At 49.6% G+C, this 16,728-nt stretch overlaps 1 protein-coding gene across 21 annotated transcripts in view; it reads left to right on the top strand.

Annotated features, from left to right (window-relative positions):
- Positions 1 to 16,728, top strand: part of DYSF (dysferlin) — a 208,338-nt gene that overhangs the window by 145,296 nt on the left and 46,314 nt on the right. For 8 of the 21 annotated variants that reach the window (XM_019647669.1, XM_019647664.1, XM_019647662.1 and 5 more), the window contains 5 exons: positions 4,917 to 5,018; positions 5,114 to 5,275; positions 6,355 to 6,520; positions 7,012 to 7,088; positions 13,205 to 13,267. In XM_019647669.1, coding sequence (XP_019503214.1) covers positions 4,917 to 5,018; positions 5,114 to 5,275; positions 6,355 to 6,520; positions 7,012 to 7,088; positions 13,205 to 13,267 — 570 coding nt within the window. Of the gene's footprint in view, positions 1 to 1,953; positions 1,996 to 4,916; positions 5,019 to 5,113; positions 5,276 to 6,354; positions 6,521 to 7,011; positions 7,089 to 13,204; positions 13,268 to 16,728 lie in introns of all 21 variants that reach the window. The other 13 variants (XM_019647673.1, XM_019647671.1, XM_019647667.1 and 10 more) reach the window with 3 other exon arrangements.

The raw sequence follows: 16,728 nt of genomic DNA, 5'->3' as shown, positions 1-16,728 counted from the left end.
TAAGGGAAGCCCATTCAAACAGAGGGAGCCAGGAACAGGCACAGGGGAGAGAGGGCTTGGCGAGGACTCAGGATCAGGCCGCGGCAGACAAAAGTGTTGGGAAGGAGGACACAGTATGTTGGAGCCGCTTCTTTATCCACTCCTCTACCCATCCCGTCATCCCTCTGCCACCCTTCCTTCCCTTCAATTATACGTTCATAATCCATTATTTATTGGATGGAAGGTTCAGCGGCAGTACCTGTGTGTAGAATTGCTGGTTTCACTGGGGACACAGACAAATGAGCACATAGAGATGGCACAAGGTTTTGTTTCTTTCAATGGGAGTGAGTCAAGTTGCTGTGGGAACCACGGGGGTGCTTAACTTAAGGTCAGGGGGATCAGGAAAGATTAAAATGGAGACCTGCAGTCCAAGTAGGAGGTAGCCAGGTGAAGTGGGAAGAAGGCCTTTCAGACAGAGGGACCCATGAGCTTCAAGCCTCACAAGTAAAGAGCGCGTGGTTTCTCCTGCAACCTGCAAATGTTCAGAAGGGCAGGCGCGAGCATGTTTGGGGAGTTGGCTTTTCACTGTCTGGGGTCCCAAGAGGGAAAGGTATCTGGTGAGAGGTGAGACCCGGGAAGTCAGAAGGAGCTAGAAGGTGAGGGGTCTTGGAGACCACATCAAAGAGTTTGGACTTCATCCTGAGTAGGTGGGGGAACCTCTGAGGGCTCTTAAACAGAGTGACATTCTTAGATAGTGCCCCGTCTGGCTGCAGAGCACAGCATGCATTTGTTGTGGGGAGCACATGTGCAAAACCAGAGGCAAGGAGACCACTTAGGAGGATGCCGATGAATCCAGACAAGAGAGGGCGGTGGCCCGAGCCGAAGAAAGAAGACAGGTGGATGGACATGTGAGAGATGTAGGGGACAGAATCGCCCAGGCCAGACGATCAATCAGACATGGTGATAAGGGGGAGGAGAGCTGAGGGTGGCATGGAACTTTTTGGCTTGGTTGTCGAGGTAGATGGTGGGGTGGGTTTCTGAGGTGCTGTTTGAAAAGAGCAGGTTTTGAGGGGGAAGTTAGAGAACCCAGTTTTGGACAAGTTCATTGTGAGAGGCTAGTAGGACACATGGATGAACTGAATGGTAAGAGGTTGGAACCATGGGTCTGGAGTTCAGGAGAGATGTTTAGGAGCAGAAAGCCTACGAGAAGGCCAGGCAGAAGAGGAGACTCAAAAAGCAGAGAGGGTAGAGAAGGTGGCAGGTCAGTGTGGAGCCAGAGAGATGGTGTTAAGAAAGAGGCCGAGGTCAGCTGGTTAGAAGCTGCTGAGGGAGTGAGAGACATAGGAGCTGGTGAGTGGCTTCTGGGTTGGATTACAAGCAGGTTGTAGTTGCGTTTGGAGAGAGACATTTCCAGGAGCGGATGAAGGGAGCAGAGCTGAGTGCACTGGGCAGGGGGCCGTGTGGAAACAAGGGAGAGGATAGATGGAGCAGTCCTTTTCGGGAAGAGGGAGGGAGGCTGCTGGAGAGGGCACAGAGAGCAGGGCAGGGGTGGATCCGAGAGACTGTCTTTAAATGGGGAAGGAAAAGATCCAGCAGATAGCGTGGAAAATTGGGGAGGACTGCATGAGACTGGGTCAGGGAGTCAGCGTTGAGGCATAGAAGCACAGCGACAACTCCACGGGTACAGACAGGCAATGTGGTCTGCACAGTGGGCAGGGGGACAAAGGACCATGGTGGCCGTTTGCAGGCTGGGTGGAAGGGGGGAGAGCTGCAGAGGCAGGGGTCCTGGGGAGAGGCAAGAAATGACAGGGGCCAAGGATGTCCTGGGACCCCTGGGAACAGTGAGGTGGACAGAGTTGGCCTGGGGATGAGAATGGTGGCCTCGTGCCAAGGAAGCTGCGTCACGGATGCATCTCTAACCACTGTCTCTGCTTGTGTCTCCCTGCTGCCTCCTCTGGGCCTGGCGCTCCACAGCTGTGTGCACCTGCCTTCTTCCTCCAGGGTCTCCTCCAAACGGTACTGGAGTCTATCCTTCTCAAGGGTCTTGTTCCCTGCCCTCTTCTGTAAACAGGTCCCTCAACATGGGGAGCCTGGCCCTCAGCATGTAGAGAGGAACATCTTCAGCTCCAAGCTCAAGGAAGCCTGGAAGGAAAGATGAAACATGGAAATGAGGGATAAAAAAGGATCTAAGGGATGCTGCCCAGAGTTTGGGGGCCAGGAGAGGAATGTTCTGGGGGGAAGGGAAATATAGGAATGAGTTTTCCTGGGTGATTTCTGGAGAATGTTGCAACTATGTGAGAAAGGCTTATCTTTCTCCCTCTCCACCCCGGGGATCTTGGGGCTGGTTGCCCCCCCCCCTTCTTTTTGCCCTTTTGCATCTTGGGCTTTGGGCCCCGGGCCCGCGTTGGACTGGATATCAGCCTCAAGCAGGCCACAAACCGGCCACAAGCAGGTCTTCAGGCCTCACCCTTCTTTTAAATGGGGTAGCCCTTGATCTGCAGCCACTGCAGCTGGTGGCCTGGGAGTGCCAAGAGCGGGCACCCAGCCAGGTGTCCTCACAGCAGCCAGGCCATTGTGGTGGCTGTCCAGGCCCTGCTGCCACCCTCCAGGGGCACCATTCATGTGGACTGTGATGTGCACAGCAGCCCCTGGAGTTGTGCCCTGTGGCAGCCCTGCGTGTCACCACCTCCCCCCACCCCCCGCCCCCCCTGATGGCATCTGTCTCTCAGCCAGTCTAGCAATGTACATGTTTCCTACATGATGTCACCTGCATTGTGGGTCTGGAGGAAAATGAGGAACTCCTCCACTTTGTGCCCTGGTGATGTAGGGTATTTATGAAGCCAGTGTTGTCCTGAGAGATACTTCCGGTGGCTCAGTTCTCTTCAAGTCACTTTGGGAGAGCAATAACAATGCTAATGGTAAAAGCGATGGCATCGACAGCAATCCAGTAATTATTATGGTCACTACTGTTTATTAAGCACCCTTTATGTGTCAGACACTTTATATTTGTTCTCTTATTGAATTCTCAGAGCAACTTTGTAAGGGCATTATAAACCCAGATCTTCACATGAGGATATGAATCACTGAGGTTGAGTAATTTGCCTAAGAACAAACAGCTAGGAAGTGACAGGGCTGGAACTAGAACCAAGGTCTGGTCTGGTTCTAGAAATGAGATTCTTATCACTACAGGCCAGGAAAGCATCGCATCATTAGTGTGTCATTGGGCAGGAGTAACAGCTGGAGCTGGTTGTGAAGTGATGAGATGGAAGGAAGCTGGTGTGTTTCTCTGCTCCAGCTGCTCCCACTATGTACACCAGAGCATCTGTAGATGGATACACCATCCTTTGACAACCTATTATTATTTTTTTTAAGCTGAGCCATCCTGCTACCTGTTGGCAGCTCAGCGGCTGCTCAGCTCAGGCCGGGAATCAAACTGCTGTTGCTCAGAGCTCAAACTCTTGAACCAGCTCTTAACCAACTGAGCCACTCGGCCAGCCCACTAGATACACCATCCTTTGAGAAACACAGAGCAAGTCACTTGGAGAATAAATTCAATGGTTCAATTGTTTATTCAGTGAGATTACGTGAGGCAAGCTCTTTAAAGTGTCCGGCATAGCCCTTTTAATTATAATGAACATTTCCTGAAGGTTAGGGCTTCCATGTACAGATGTGCAGGTTGTGCACTGCACAAGGGCGCTGTGTCTAAGGGTGGTGCAATTTCCAGCGCAGACATCACATATTTGTATTTATTATAACAATTTTCCAGTAGGTGGCAGTAAAGCGTCTTCTTCTAATAAACTAGTAAAATAGGATGATTTTTCTGACATGGAAGTAAAGAGCTTTAAGGGGCATCTTTCTCTAATTGTCACAAAGGTGCCATGTGGGCTAGTATTCCTACTATTGAGAGTTTACACGAGTCAGGCACTCTTCTAGATGTTGTATTAACTTCTTCAAGCCTCCCACTAACCTTTAGTGGTTGATAACTTTTAATCACCGTTTTATAGATGAAAAAAATTGAGCCATAGAGAGGTGACATAAGTTCCTTAACAGAGTCAGGATTCATATCCAGAGTCTGTGTTCCAACCACGGTGACACGTGGTAGGGCCTGCCTAATCCACAGTAGCACCTGCTTTCCTTGCCCCGTCTGCTTCTCCATGTAAATCTTCGTAATCATTGGAGATTCTTGCCAGGTCTTTTTGACGAACCCTTAGTAGGCCAAAGTTGACCCATGCTGTGCTTATCTCTGGGGTGTGGTGGTGAGGGAGCCTCACCAGTGGCGCCGTTTGGCGCTGTAGACGATGGCCATTTATATCTCTTTCTCCTACCGGTGAATACTCTTTCTGGCCCCCAGTGCACGTGCTCTGTCCTCAGGGTGGACAGGTGTGAGAGGTGGGCATTTGGGGCTGACAGGTGTCTGGGTGTGGGTTTGGGTGTGGGTATAGAAATGGAACACCAGGGTGGATGGTAAGTCAGGAGGGTCTGAGCCAAGGGGCAGGAGAACCAGGCCAGTGGGAGGGCACGCAGCTCTCTCTGGGGCTGAGAGGGGGTGAAGTGGATGTGTCAGGATGGAGTGGGCGGTGCATGTGTGTGCATACGTGCGCATGTGTGTCAGAGACGGGGTGACCCTGAGCAGCTCATTGGTGCATCAGAGCCTGCATTGTGGGAGGAGGGGCGATCTGGGGTTCATTTGAAACAGGGTAACCTGACTCCTGGGACAAGGCACTCAGGTTGTGATCCTGGAGAAGGTGGTGTTTGAAAACACTGACTTAGCTCTCATTTCTGCCTGCCCGTTTGCCCACTTGTGTGTCCTTGCCTCTCTGTTTCTCTCTCTCTCTGTACACGTCCTTCTTTTCTGCCCTCCCTGTCCTCCTTCCTTGTCTCTCTGTCTTGGTCTTTCTCCCCACCTTTGTCTCTGTTCTACCATCCGTCCCCTGTAGTCAGAGGACACAGACCTCCCCTACCCACCACCCCAGAGGGAGGCCAACATCTACATGGTTCCCCAGAACATCAAGCCAGTTCTCCAGCGTACTGCCATCGAGGTGAGTCCAGCCCCAGGGTGGGGGTCTGAGGGCAGCCTGGCCCTTCCCCTTTACAGCCCAGCCTTTCCTGGGCCCTGCTCACTGTGTGTCCCCAGATTCTGGCATGGGGCCTGCGGAACATGAAGAGTTTCCAGCTGGCCAGCATCTCCTCCCCCAGCCTTGTGGTGGAGTGCGGGGGCCAGATGGTGCAGTCCTGTGTCATCCGGAATCTCCGGAAGAACCCCAACTTTGACATCTGCACCCTCTTCATGGAAGTGGTGAGCTCGACCTACCTGCTGTCTTGTTCCCTTCCAGGGTCCCGGTGGCTAGAATTTCCTCGGGACCCCAAGCAGCCTGAGGGTCTGCTTTGACTCTTTGTGGGATCCTACGTGGGTCACAACATCTCTCTCACCTCACTTGTCTGTGAAAATGGGGAGGAAGAGTTGAAGCCTGTGAGTAGCACACATGGGGCCAGCTGGCTTCCTCCTCCCCAGATCCCCAGTCCACAGAAGTTCCAAGGACGCATCCATGGCTGTTTCCCCCATTCAGAGCAGGTCTCAATGCCCCGAAGCTCCCCTCAGGGGCCTGCCGGGGCTCTGACCCTCTGCGATTTCTCCAGGCCTTTCCTGAGCCAGGCCTCCCTGCTGGGGCACCCACCGAGGGGTTCACTTCCGAGGCCCTCACGCCCTCAGTCCTCTTCAGTTCCTGGGGTTGCCTGGGCTGAGTGGCCAGAGGAGGGCAAGTCTGAGGAAAGGAACATGGTTTGCAAGATGAAAGCACTATAGAAATTCCAGGCCCAGTGGCTGTCAACAGGAGCCTCCTCTTGGCTGAGCCAAACCCGCCACCGAAGGAGAGCATATAAATTATTTCAAGTTGTGTTCAAAGTGCTTTTGGGGCTGGGGGTGGGGTAGGGTGGGGAGGAGAATCTTGGTCTGTAAGCCAACTCTTGAGTATCCACTTGGGGGGGACTGTCTGCAAGAAATGTTGAGTCCCGGGCCAACTTCTTCCCTTTTCCCCTCCCAGCCAGTGAGGGTTCAGGGAAAGGAGACTGGCTTTCACTTTGGGCTGAGCTGGATGTGTTTGGAAGGTAAAGCTGTGGGGGAAAAGCCAGCCTCTGCGAACAGCGTTCAAGAGGCAGGAGGCAAAGGTGTGTAGCTTCTACTGCCCTGGCCAGCTCCTGGGCTCAGCCAACCATCACTGTGGAGTTAATGGCCTCTGGGGGTTGTTTGTGGGTTTATAGTCATTCTCTCTCATCTGTGGGCTTGTCCTGTGAAGACGGGACCCCCGCTCCCTCCTCTGATACCTCTCAGAGGTGGGTTCAGCCCGCTGCTCAGAGCTTCCCTTTTCCTCTGCCCAGATGCTGCCCAGGGAGGAGCTCTACTGTCCCCCTATCGTGGTCAAGGTCATTGATAACCGCCAGTTTGGCCGCCGGCCTGTGGTGGGCCAATGTACCATCCGTTCCCTGGAGAGCTTCCTGTGTGACCCCTACTCAGAGGAGAGTCCATCCCCACAGGGCGGCCCAGGTAGGGGGAGGGGCTGTTGATGGGGAGGGCTGGGGCAGAGGGATGTGTCCCAAAGGCCTCCTTTTACTGGGACCTGAATGAGGGGTGGTTTCTGCTCAGCTGACGAGAAGGGCGGGGTTTGCCTTCTTCAGGGTACCGCCTGGCTCTGGTCTGGGTACATGTGCCCATGGGGGCTGAGAGGCGAGAGCTGAAGTGGGAGGTGGTTCAGGAAGAGTTGAGGGACAGAGAGATTCAGGGATTTAATGGGATGAGGAGAGAGGAGGGAAATGCGAGAGGAAGACAGACTTGAGACAGGGAATGTGAAGGAAGGTGGGAGAGACAGAAACAGGAGAGGGAAGAAATGGGTGGGGGGAAGAGAAAGACACAGATTGAGAAGTGTGGCGAAACTGAGGGGTTTTGTCTCATTGCCCCCTGGCTGAGTCTTGTGGCTGAGGAGGGGCGAGCCCCCAGAGGCAGCCCCCTCTCAGGCCTGGACACCCTGTCCCCTACAGATGATGTGAGCTTACTCAGTTCTGGGGAAGACGTGCTCATTGACATCGACGACAAGGAGCCTCTTATCCCCATCCAGGTAGGAGGCTGGGCCCCAGGGGAGAGACTCTGGTTCCCACCAGGAGCTCGCCTAGATCGCCCCCTCCCCCATCTCTCCCACTCCTCCTCCCCTCGCTTCCTCATCACATGGTGTCTACAAGATGTCTCCCTCTGGACCCTGTATAGGTGGAGGGACCTAGATGGAGCTTTCAGTCTGGTTGGGAGTCGGGTGGAAGGGTTGGGCGGAAGCTGTGTGTGGTCCTCTGGGTGAGACACAATCATTTTTCCCAAATCATGTGAGAAAAGTGGCCCCTCTACCTTGAGAGCCATGTTGAGGGCTCTCCCCTTGAGGTCACCCAGGAAATCTGGGTGGGAAGAGCAAATGAGAGAGAAGGCAGAACAAAGAGGTGGTGACTGGATACTCTGGGGGTGCTCCAGTCCCATCGCCTCGCTTCAGACAGGACCCTCTGGACTTGTGCTTGGTGCCACTTGGAGGCAGCTCAAAAGGAGGGGTCTGTGTCTAAGCCAATAGCCTCTCTCATTACATTCCTCCACCTCCAGGAAAAAGGAAGGGAGACGGGCAGGAGAGGGGCCTTCTTTCAAGGGTTTTCCACTCTGCAGCATGTAAGAGGTGTCCCTTTGTTATGTACTTGGTCGGCAACCTACGGCCAGCTGGTGACTCAGACACCCATGTCAAACAGCATGGCAGGAGGTCTGTGGCATCATCTCTTACTGAGGGGGGAGGACTCTCCTCACCTAGGGTCCTGGGGTGGCTCTGTGTCCTGTCAGGCTGAGACCAACCAGTCCTTCCTACAGTGGGGATGGAGAAAGGCCCCATGGTGAAAGGCACCAGCCTTTCACTGGCCATCTGTTCTAGGTTGTCGCCTTCCTCTCGGCATCACACGATGCTGGTCACACCCCTGGCACCTGGGGCCCCCAGAGTTTCCTGGCTGCCTGGAGGCAGGGCCTCCTAGCTGATGTAGGTAGCAGTTATGTCCTCAAGCCCACGGCCTCTTTATTCACCCAGGGATAGTGTGGCACTTCAGAGGGCTTTGTTTTCTTTAAACTGTCAATCTAATATTAGCCCTGAGAGCAGAACAAACTTGGGTATTGGACTCAGGATCCTCAAAGCTGTCCCTAGAGATGTGTTTATAGGGACTTCCCGCTGACATTTCGGGCTAAGTTCTCTGATTTCATCTCTTATACCTTTGTGCCACTTCCAAGGGACTGTCTCTGGTGTTCAGCCCTTGCTGCTAGCAAAACAAGAGGTCTTGCTCTATAGTTTCACTGATGCTGAGAGTACTCAGAAGTCCTGAACTCTCAGTTTCCCCCGTGTCCATGGCTCTCCAGGGCTCCGCCCCACCACCCTTTATGTTGGAGACACCTCTGGCAACTGCTGGTTATTCTTTAAGACTTAACTTAGTTGTGGTCACCTGTGTCCAGGGTCCTTCTCTGGCTCCTCCCCTTTTCCCGCAAGTCCCGTCTATATTTTGTCACTGCACTTGCCTCAGGTCCTTCTTGTGTCTGTAAATGGCAGCATCTTTCCTAGACTAGGTTTAGAGCAGTGACTGGGTCCATTCCTCTCCGTGTCCTTAATGCCCATCACTGGGCCTGGCTTAGAAGGAGGTGTTCAGTGACGTCTGCTTGAGTGGGTGGATGGATGGACAGATGGATGGGTAGGTGGATGGATGCATGACCTGCCTACTCTCTGGAAGGGGTCTAAGAAGGAGCTTCTCTTGACTGAGGAAACCCAAGTGGAAATTTCAGATGGTCCTACACAGGATTCAGCTATACTCAATGTTAGTGACTCTGTGGGCATTTGGAGCTGAATTAGGCAGAGAATGAGCCCCAAACTTCAGTTTGCACGATCCTGGCTCCTGTTTTCCACTCCTTCAGTGGGCTGCCTGAGTCTATGCAGGGAGGTTTGCCCAGCAGGCTTTCTGTTCTGTGTGTGCTGCCCTCAAAATGTCTACAGATGCAGAGGGGGAGGGACTATTTTGGTTCCTGCTGGCTACCAGCACGGCCAGAGGCAGACGGTGAGGAGGCCTAGTCTGGATGTCCTCCTGGTGTTGACATGAGTGAACCGGGGCTGGGGTCTGAGCCAGAGCAGGGTCTGCGCTCTTTGTGGGAGCATACGACCACTCTGACTAGAGCTGCCAGCCAGGCAGAGGGCGGGGAGCTGGGACCTGCGTTTTTGGATGCGTGCCCACATGGGGACAGGCTCACAGGGTCTCAAAGGTGGGCCAGGAGACGGAGGACATGAGACTCTGATGGAGGAGGCTTGGCCCTCACTGAGCTCCCTGTCAGATGGAGGAGACATAGCCCTCTTCTTAAGGAGTCTGGAGGCCAGCAGGAAGCCCTGCCCTGATGGAGTCTGATGGAGGCTTTGGGAAAAACCGATTTTGTATGGTGTTTTTCTCTGAGATCCCCTGGTCTGATTTGGCTGGCCCAGGAGGTCTTACTCACGGCATCTTTCCTGCACATCCCCTGACACTTGGGAGGCCCAGGCATTCCAAGGCTGATCCACTAGGCCGTGGGTTCCAGTTCCAAATGGTGTGCCAGATTATTCATCCCGTCCCCACTCCCTCAGTCCACATAGAATGGAGGGCCCTGGCCTCTGGGGATGGGAGGGACAAGAAGTCTGGCAGAATTGGGATCTCGCCTGGCTCCTGTTTGTTCAACCCATGTTTCTCGGCAGCCTGGTTCATTCTCACAGTGATGCTGTGCTCGCCAGGTCCTGGCTATGGACCCAGCGGAGGGCTCCTCCCCAGCTTCAAATACGCTCCTGCCAGATCTGGCTTCTGTCTCGGTCCCTCCTGTCGCCTTCGTCAGTTGCACCTTCTCTGCTGATGAGCCTCCTCACCATCATGCACCCGTTAGGAAATGTCACCTCAGACTTTCTTGATGTTCGGGTCGGTGGGCTGATACAGCAGAGCGTTCCTCAGGATTCTACAAGTGTTTTCTCTCAAGCGTGGTCAATTCTAGAGATAATACAAAATGTATGCATAAGGCAGGTCTGTCCCCTTGGCCTTCCAAGGCTCATAGGTCAGCGCCTATTTCTGGGGATGAGGACGGTCCATCGTGGGTGGGTGCCTGGCCTCTTGAAGTCTTCTCTGTGGTGGTGAGCTGGGATGAGGTGGGCTCATGCATATTAACTCCACAGTTTATTTTTAGTCTGTGCAGCTGTCCTTTGTGTAGATTATAGACCCATAGCCTGGGGATTGGGGTAGAGTGTGTGTGTGTGTGTGTGTGTGTGTGTGTGTGTGTGTGTGTGTGTGATGTATACACATGAGTGTGCATGAGAGGTGGGAGGGGGCTGGGAGCAGGTGTGTGTGCAAGCTCCCGAGGGTGTGTCTAGTCTCAGTGGTGGTGTTGCAGGCATCATGGCCTTGATCTTGAACTTTCTGAGGGCAGGCCTGGCTATCTCCTCAGAGAAGGGACACAGAGGTATTTCATTCTATTTAGTACTCTGCCTTAAAAAAAGGGATATGTTCAGTTTTCTCTGATTATAAATATGTGTATTATATAAAATTTGAAAAAATAGAAAAATAGAACAAATAGGTATTGCCTATAACCAAGAATGCACTCTAAATGAACTGCTACCAACACATCCTTCTCTATCCTTGCCTTTCCCCTGGGCCTCTCTTTCTGTCTCCAATTATGTCTCTATTTCTATCTTTAAAACAAAATTGGGGTCTTCGTTTACTAGTCTGTTTTTTCATTAAGCTAGTTCTTGGAGTTCTGACTATGAAAATGGGAAGAGAAATAGTGTGCAGGAACACACACACAGAGCATGCCCCCCGTTTACTGAAAAGGGCCTTGAAGCTCAAAGCAGAGCTGGCACTCCCTGCCACCCCACACATCACCTTTCTAAACACTAGATGCCCATAGAGTCACCCGGTCATGGGTGACTCTTGCCATCATTCTTTGAGACTGTTTTTAAATCTCCAGAGAAGAAGAATTTCTGGGTGTGGGGAATATGTGTGTGTCGAGGGGGATGAAGACAAGAACACTGGGGAAATTTTCACCCTGGTTGGGAGACAGATGAGATCTCAAATGAGATGCTCAGAGTGAGGTCAAAGTGCCTCCCTTGGCCCTGCGGGGTCAGTGTGGCCTATGTAATCAGGAAGGCTTCTCCCAAGGGGTGGGGCGAGAGGAAGACCTCAAAAGCTGGGTGGGGTTGGAATAGCAGAGGGGAGAGGAAGGCTTGGCAAAGGCGTGGTAGTGGGACTGTGTGTGTGTGTGTGTGTGTGTGTGTGTGAGAGAGAGAGAGAGAGAGAGAGAGAGAGAGAGAGAGAGAGGGAGATGGACCTGGGGGATTATGAAGGAAACACAGGCTAGCATGGAGGAGCCTTCCCAAGGCGTGCAGACCTGTTCCCCATGCCCATGAGGGTGGGGTGGGTGGGGTACTGGGGCTGGCTGCTCCCCGGCTTCCCAGCTCAAGCTAATTTTGAGCCAGCTGCTCCGGTTATAGTCTTTGGGACGCTGTGAAGGTGGGAACGTGCTCCCAGAACCGGAGCGACAAATTATGCTTGAGTCCCAAAGGGGAACGTGTAATTTCGGAAGCTGGACCAGATCTTTGGAGCACTATGTTTAGCTTTATTTTTTTCTCTCTTGCTCTGGTGAACTGCCGGTTTCCCTCTCACCTTTCTAAAAACGAACTGTATTAAAAATAACAGTAAGGCTTCTGTGAGGTTCAGAATGGGAACAAGGCGGGCAGAGCTGCTGCCTGGCTGGGCCAGTCTCGGGGCAGCTGGGAGTTTCACATGAAGTTCATCCGGTCTGTTCCGGGGGTCACACCACACCCACCAACGTGTGACCAGACCCCCAGAGCTGTCCAGCAGCCTGGCTGGGTGCCCACTGACCCTTCTGCCTTCCTGCCTGGCGCTGGCTTGGACCAGCCCTGAGGGCTAGTTTAAAGGAGGCAAGGGTTCCCTCAGTGATTCCTTCACAGAGCAGGGATGCCTCTGTAGTGCCCATCTCCTCTCCAGCTCCCAGCAGGCTTCATTGCCCATGTGTTCCTGAGCCCTTCCTGACCCCCAGGTGAGTGTGTCTCCCTAGCCCTTCCTGCCCAGAAAGGGAGGATGGCTTGGCCTCCTGTAGACTCTCCAGAGGCCCCTGCTCAGCTCAAAGGAAGACCTGGTCCAGCTGGTCTCCCACCCCTCCAGCCCTATGTCCGTCGCCCCAGTGCCTGCCTTCCTGGACCATTTGCTCTTTCTTGGATGCGCTGTGCTTCTTTGTTCCTGCACCTCTTTGTACTTGGCCAGCCCCTCTGCCTAGAAGGCATCCCATGGCCTTCTCCCCCTGACTGGTACCCATCCACCCAGAGCCCCATCTCCAGGACTATTGTAATGGTTCCTGAAAAAGTTACCTGCCTCTAGTCCTGACTCCTGGGAACCTCTGGACCCTGCCGCCCAGGGATTCATCCTGTAAAGCCCAGGGATTCATCTTTATCCAGAAGATGGCAGGCAAGGATCTGATGCCAGAAAAGGATGCAGAAAGCTTGCTGTAGTATAAGGGTGCATGTTGGAATTTAAGACTCTTAAAACCCCTTCTTATACAAGATTTTGGGGCAGCCATATGATGCCTTGGTTCTTGTCCTGGAGGAGAGAAGACGTAGCTTAGGAACCATGCCCAAGCAGGGGTTGATGTGACTCAGCTGTTAGAAAAAACTTCCAGGGATAATGGGGGAACTTGGAGTATGCCTGAGATGGGACATTTAAAAGGGTGGGAGGGCATGTGAAAGTGACATTGAGTCAGTAGTGTCAAGGCAGTGAGAAAGTGGGCAAGATACAGGCGTTGGCCAAGCCCCTTCCACGTGCCTCACCTGTGCTAGGCGCGTGTGGCCTTCATCTCGTCCATACCCTCATCACTGTTGCCCTGTGAAGTGGGCTTTGTGCTGATTCTCCAGATGGGGCTGCTGCTGACTCAGTTCACAGGGCTTGCCCAAGGTCATGTGGGTGGTAAAGCAATGGGGCCAGGATTTGGAGCCAGGCTCGGTCAGCTCCAAAGCACGTTTCTTCCACAACTTTTGCAGCCTCCCTGAAGGGAGAGCTGAGGGTGCCTGGTTGGTGAGCAACACTTCCTTGGGGCTGTCCAGCCTTTCCTGAAGTGGTTTGTCTAATCCCGTTGCTAACCAGCATGTTTAATTTGTAGCTTGCAGACGGTCTGTCGGGCTTGGCCCTCACTAACATGGCGTCTTCTCCATCCAGTCCTCATGTATGTATTGTTTATTTGTGGGCTTCTTGATTTCCCTAGGGGGGCTGAGGGTGGGGCTAGGGAGTAAGGAAGAGAACAAAAGAGGGGAGAGTGGGAGAGGAAGAAAGGAAGTATTTCCTGAACCCCAACAGAAAATGGTTACCTGCCCTGTGCTGTGATGAAGGGATAGGGAGAAAGCTAAGGGAAGAGTCTCAGTAACAGACATCCCTGAGTTATCTTGATGCATGCTGGGATTTTCCTTAATCCTGTATTTCTGCATGAGGGCTTGAGGTGGGGGGAAGGGGGGTAGTGAGGGGTGGGTGGTTGGGCTTGCATGGACTGGTGGCAACAGGGAAGTCTCTAGGTTAGACCCTGACTGCTGACATATGGGACACGAGAAGCCTCTGTGGGCAATGGCAGGTTGACTTTGTCTGTCCCGGAGGTATGAAGGGTGTGTGTGGCTAAGGAACCTGGCTGTCCCCAGCAGATTCTGAGAGGTCTCCCAGGGCCATGGTCTGCTCCTGCAGCTCCAAGCAGGCCTACTTCTGTCCGCCTGCAATGATTTCCTATGTGTCACCTTTATGGGTCGTGAGTCCCTCGAGGAAGAGGACTTTGGTATCAGGCCTTCAACATGCACTCATGAAGTCTCAAGCTGAGGGCCACGGGAAACTCCTGACCTGTAGGGGAGGCATAAGGGATAGGACCTGTCTGAAGTTCAATTCTACTCATGATACCAGGGGGAGGCATTGCTGTATTGGGTTTTATGGACTTTTAGGAGAAGGCAGTCTATATTTAAAATTTTTTTTGGATTTACCCATTGTAGAAAATATAGAAAACACAAAAAAGTGTCAGGCAGAAGGTTAAAACCACCTGTATTCGTACTAGTTGGCAATAAGCCCTGTTAAGATTATGATATGCCTACATTTTTAGATATCTTTTAGGCACATGTGCATACTTTTTATTTATTTTTTGCAAAATTGGAATCATAGTGTACTTTTGTATAATTTGCATTTTATTTTAATTAAAAGTATATTGTGAATATTTTTCCATATCTTTATATTCTTTTAAATATGGCTGCATGTTATTCCATTATATGGACATTCATCAAGTTTTAACTATGGCCCTATCATTGGACATTTAGTTTCTTAATTTTTAGGATTGCCTTATTTTATGTACCTTAAAAGAGTCATTTCAAATTTACTTTATACAGGTCCAGCCCATTTTTTGTTAAGTTTATTCCTAGGTATTTTATAGCGTTTGTTGCTATCTAAATGGAATATCGTTTTTCCTTTTGACTTTGTCTAACTGGTTATTGCTAGAATTTAGGAAGACAACATTTTTATATATTTACTTTGAAATAGACTCTTTTAAAGTTCTTTTTTTAGCTCTGACAATTGTTCACTGATTCTATTGGGTTTTCTAGGTCGGTAAGATTGTTTTCTTCAAATAATAATAAATATGTCACTTTTTTCCTAATAGTTATACCTTATTCCTGTTTCCAAAATAACATTGGATAATTGAGATAGTAGTGAACACACTTACATAGTTACTGATTCTAATGAGAAGGCTTCTACCATTTTTCTATGAATCATAATGATTGGTAGTTTCAGATAGATATTCCTAGTTTTGTCAAGATTGTATCCTTTACTATTAGTGTATTAATAACTTAAAAAATTAGGTATAGGGGTTTAATTTTATCCTATGTCATTTGGCATTTATCAAGATGATCAATTTGTTTTCCATTGTTCTGTTAATATAATATGTAATTATCCTGCATTCCTGGGGTAAACCCAAACCCGTCAATTGTTCATGGTATTATAGTTACTACAATTGAAGTCTTATCCAGTCAGTCAAGAAAGGTAGTTGGTTGGCTAATTGAAAAAGTTGATTAAATAGGGACTCATTATAAGTCATATATGGGTACCATAAACATGTTATTTTAAACCACGTCTGTGTGTCTTCATTTGTCAATCACTTGACATGTGCCAAGGCCTCTTTGAGTTTGGATCTGCCATTTGAGTGTCACCTCCTCCTTCTGGTATGAACCACATCCAAAATGTATTACCTATGATTTCTCCCTTTAGGTTTATTAAAGTTTGATGAGATATTATTGATACCTGCAAAAAAATCTGTGTGGAGCCCTTTTAAAGTTTAAGATCCCCTCCTCACACTTTCTTTGTTATCTCATTTGTCCTTGACTTTCATCATTAAAAAGAAATCAACAGCATTAAATTAGTTTTCATAGATAAAATGCCCTTTCTTTTTAAATTCAAATTTTACATATTTTTGTAATATTTACATATTGATCTAATTACCATATTAGTATAACTGGCATAAACAGACAGGTTTGAGAACAAACACATTAACTCTTGGTCAACATACAGCTCATCTGCTGGGAGCTACAGTGAACATGCTAAATTAGCTGCAGGTTTTCAGCTGGCTCTGGACCATAGTCAGATTGTTAATAGAAAGACTGGATATAGTGCTTGTTAATCTTGGTTAAGGGAAAGTTTGTAAGTAGAACTTCTAGAATATATGATTGAGTTAGATTTGCTATTACTTATTTAGGATTTTTGCATCTCTGTTACTAAGGATTACTTTTAGATTGTCTTTGCTAGGTTTTGATATAAGTGTTATAAGTTTCATACAAATTTTTTGTGGTGTACTCTCATTTTCTGTGCTCTTGAACAGTCTCTACGGCATGAGAATTATTATTTCTTAAAACTTTAAAAATACACTTGTGCCACTCTTTATGTACATGAATTATGCAAGTTGGAAATTGCATGATATAAATATTTCAATAATCTTACTTATGCACAAGATGTGTAATAATATGAATCAACCTAAATTAAGAAATGATTAACAGTTATGTAATTTAAAAGATGGTGGCCAGGTGAATTATATTTACAGGTTAGCTGGTAAATAGGATACCCATTATCTTTTCTTGAAAATAGTGCTATATTATGTGAGTTTTGAATTAGAAAATATTTTCAGGAATGCATATCTTGTGTGATTGTGTAAGATGTATCTACCCTGTACTCTTTTGTAAAACTGGGCCCAGCATCTTTTGGGGAGGGGGTTCTTTGATCACTTTCTATTGTTTCAGCCAATTTGGTGGCTTAGATGTCCCCAGATAGTGCCTATTACATTAGTACATATTTTTGCAATAAAAGAAAATGCTTCAGTATCTGTTCTGTTTTTATCCTCACTCTTAATTTTATAGATTTGTGTGATTTCTCTTTATTAGGCTTAATAGCATTTCACCTATTTTATAGTTGTTTTTCATCCAAAGAATCAGCTCTTTAAAAATTCTATTAGGTTACTTTTTTTTATTTCTAGACTCAAGTCGTTTTTAAGCTCTCTTCCTCTGAAATTCCTATTATGTATATTTTGGATATCTTGGGCTATAATTTCATCTCTCTCTCTCTCTCTCTCTCTCTCTCTCTCTCTCTCTCTCTCTCTCTTTCTCTCTCTCTCTCTCT

This window comes from Hipposideros armiger, unplaced genomic scaffold (genome assembly GCF_001890085.2).
Source record: "Hipposideros armiger isolate ML-2016 unplaced genomic scaffold, ASM189008v1 scaffold_114, whole genome shotgun sequence".
Classification (NCBI taxonomy): Eukaryota; Metazoa; Chordata; class Mammalia; order Chiroptera; family Hipposideridae; genus Hipposideros; species Hipposideros armiger.
Note: the sequence above shows the minus strand (reverse complement) of the source record. Positions and strands in the feature narration are given on the sequence as shown.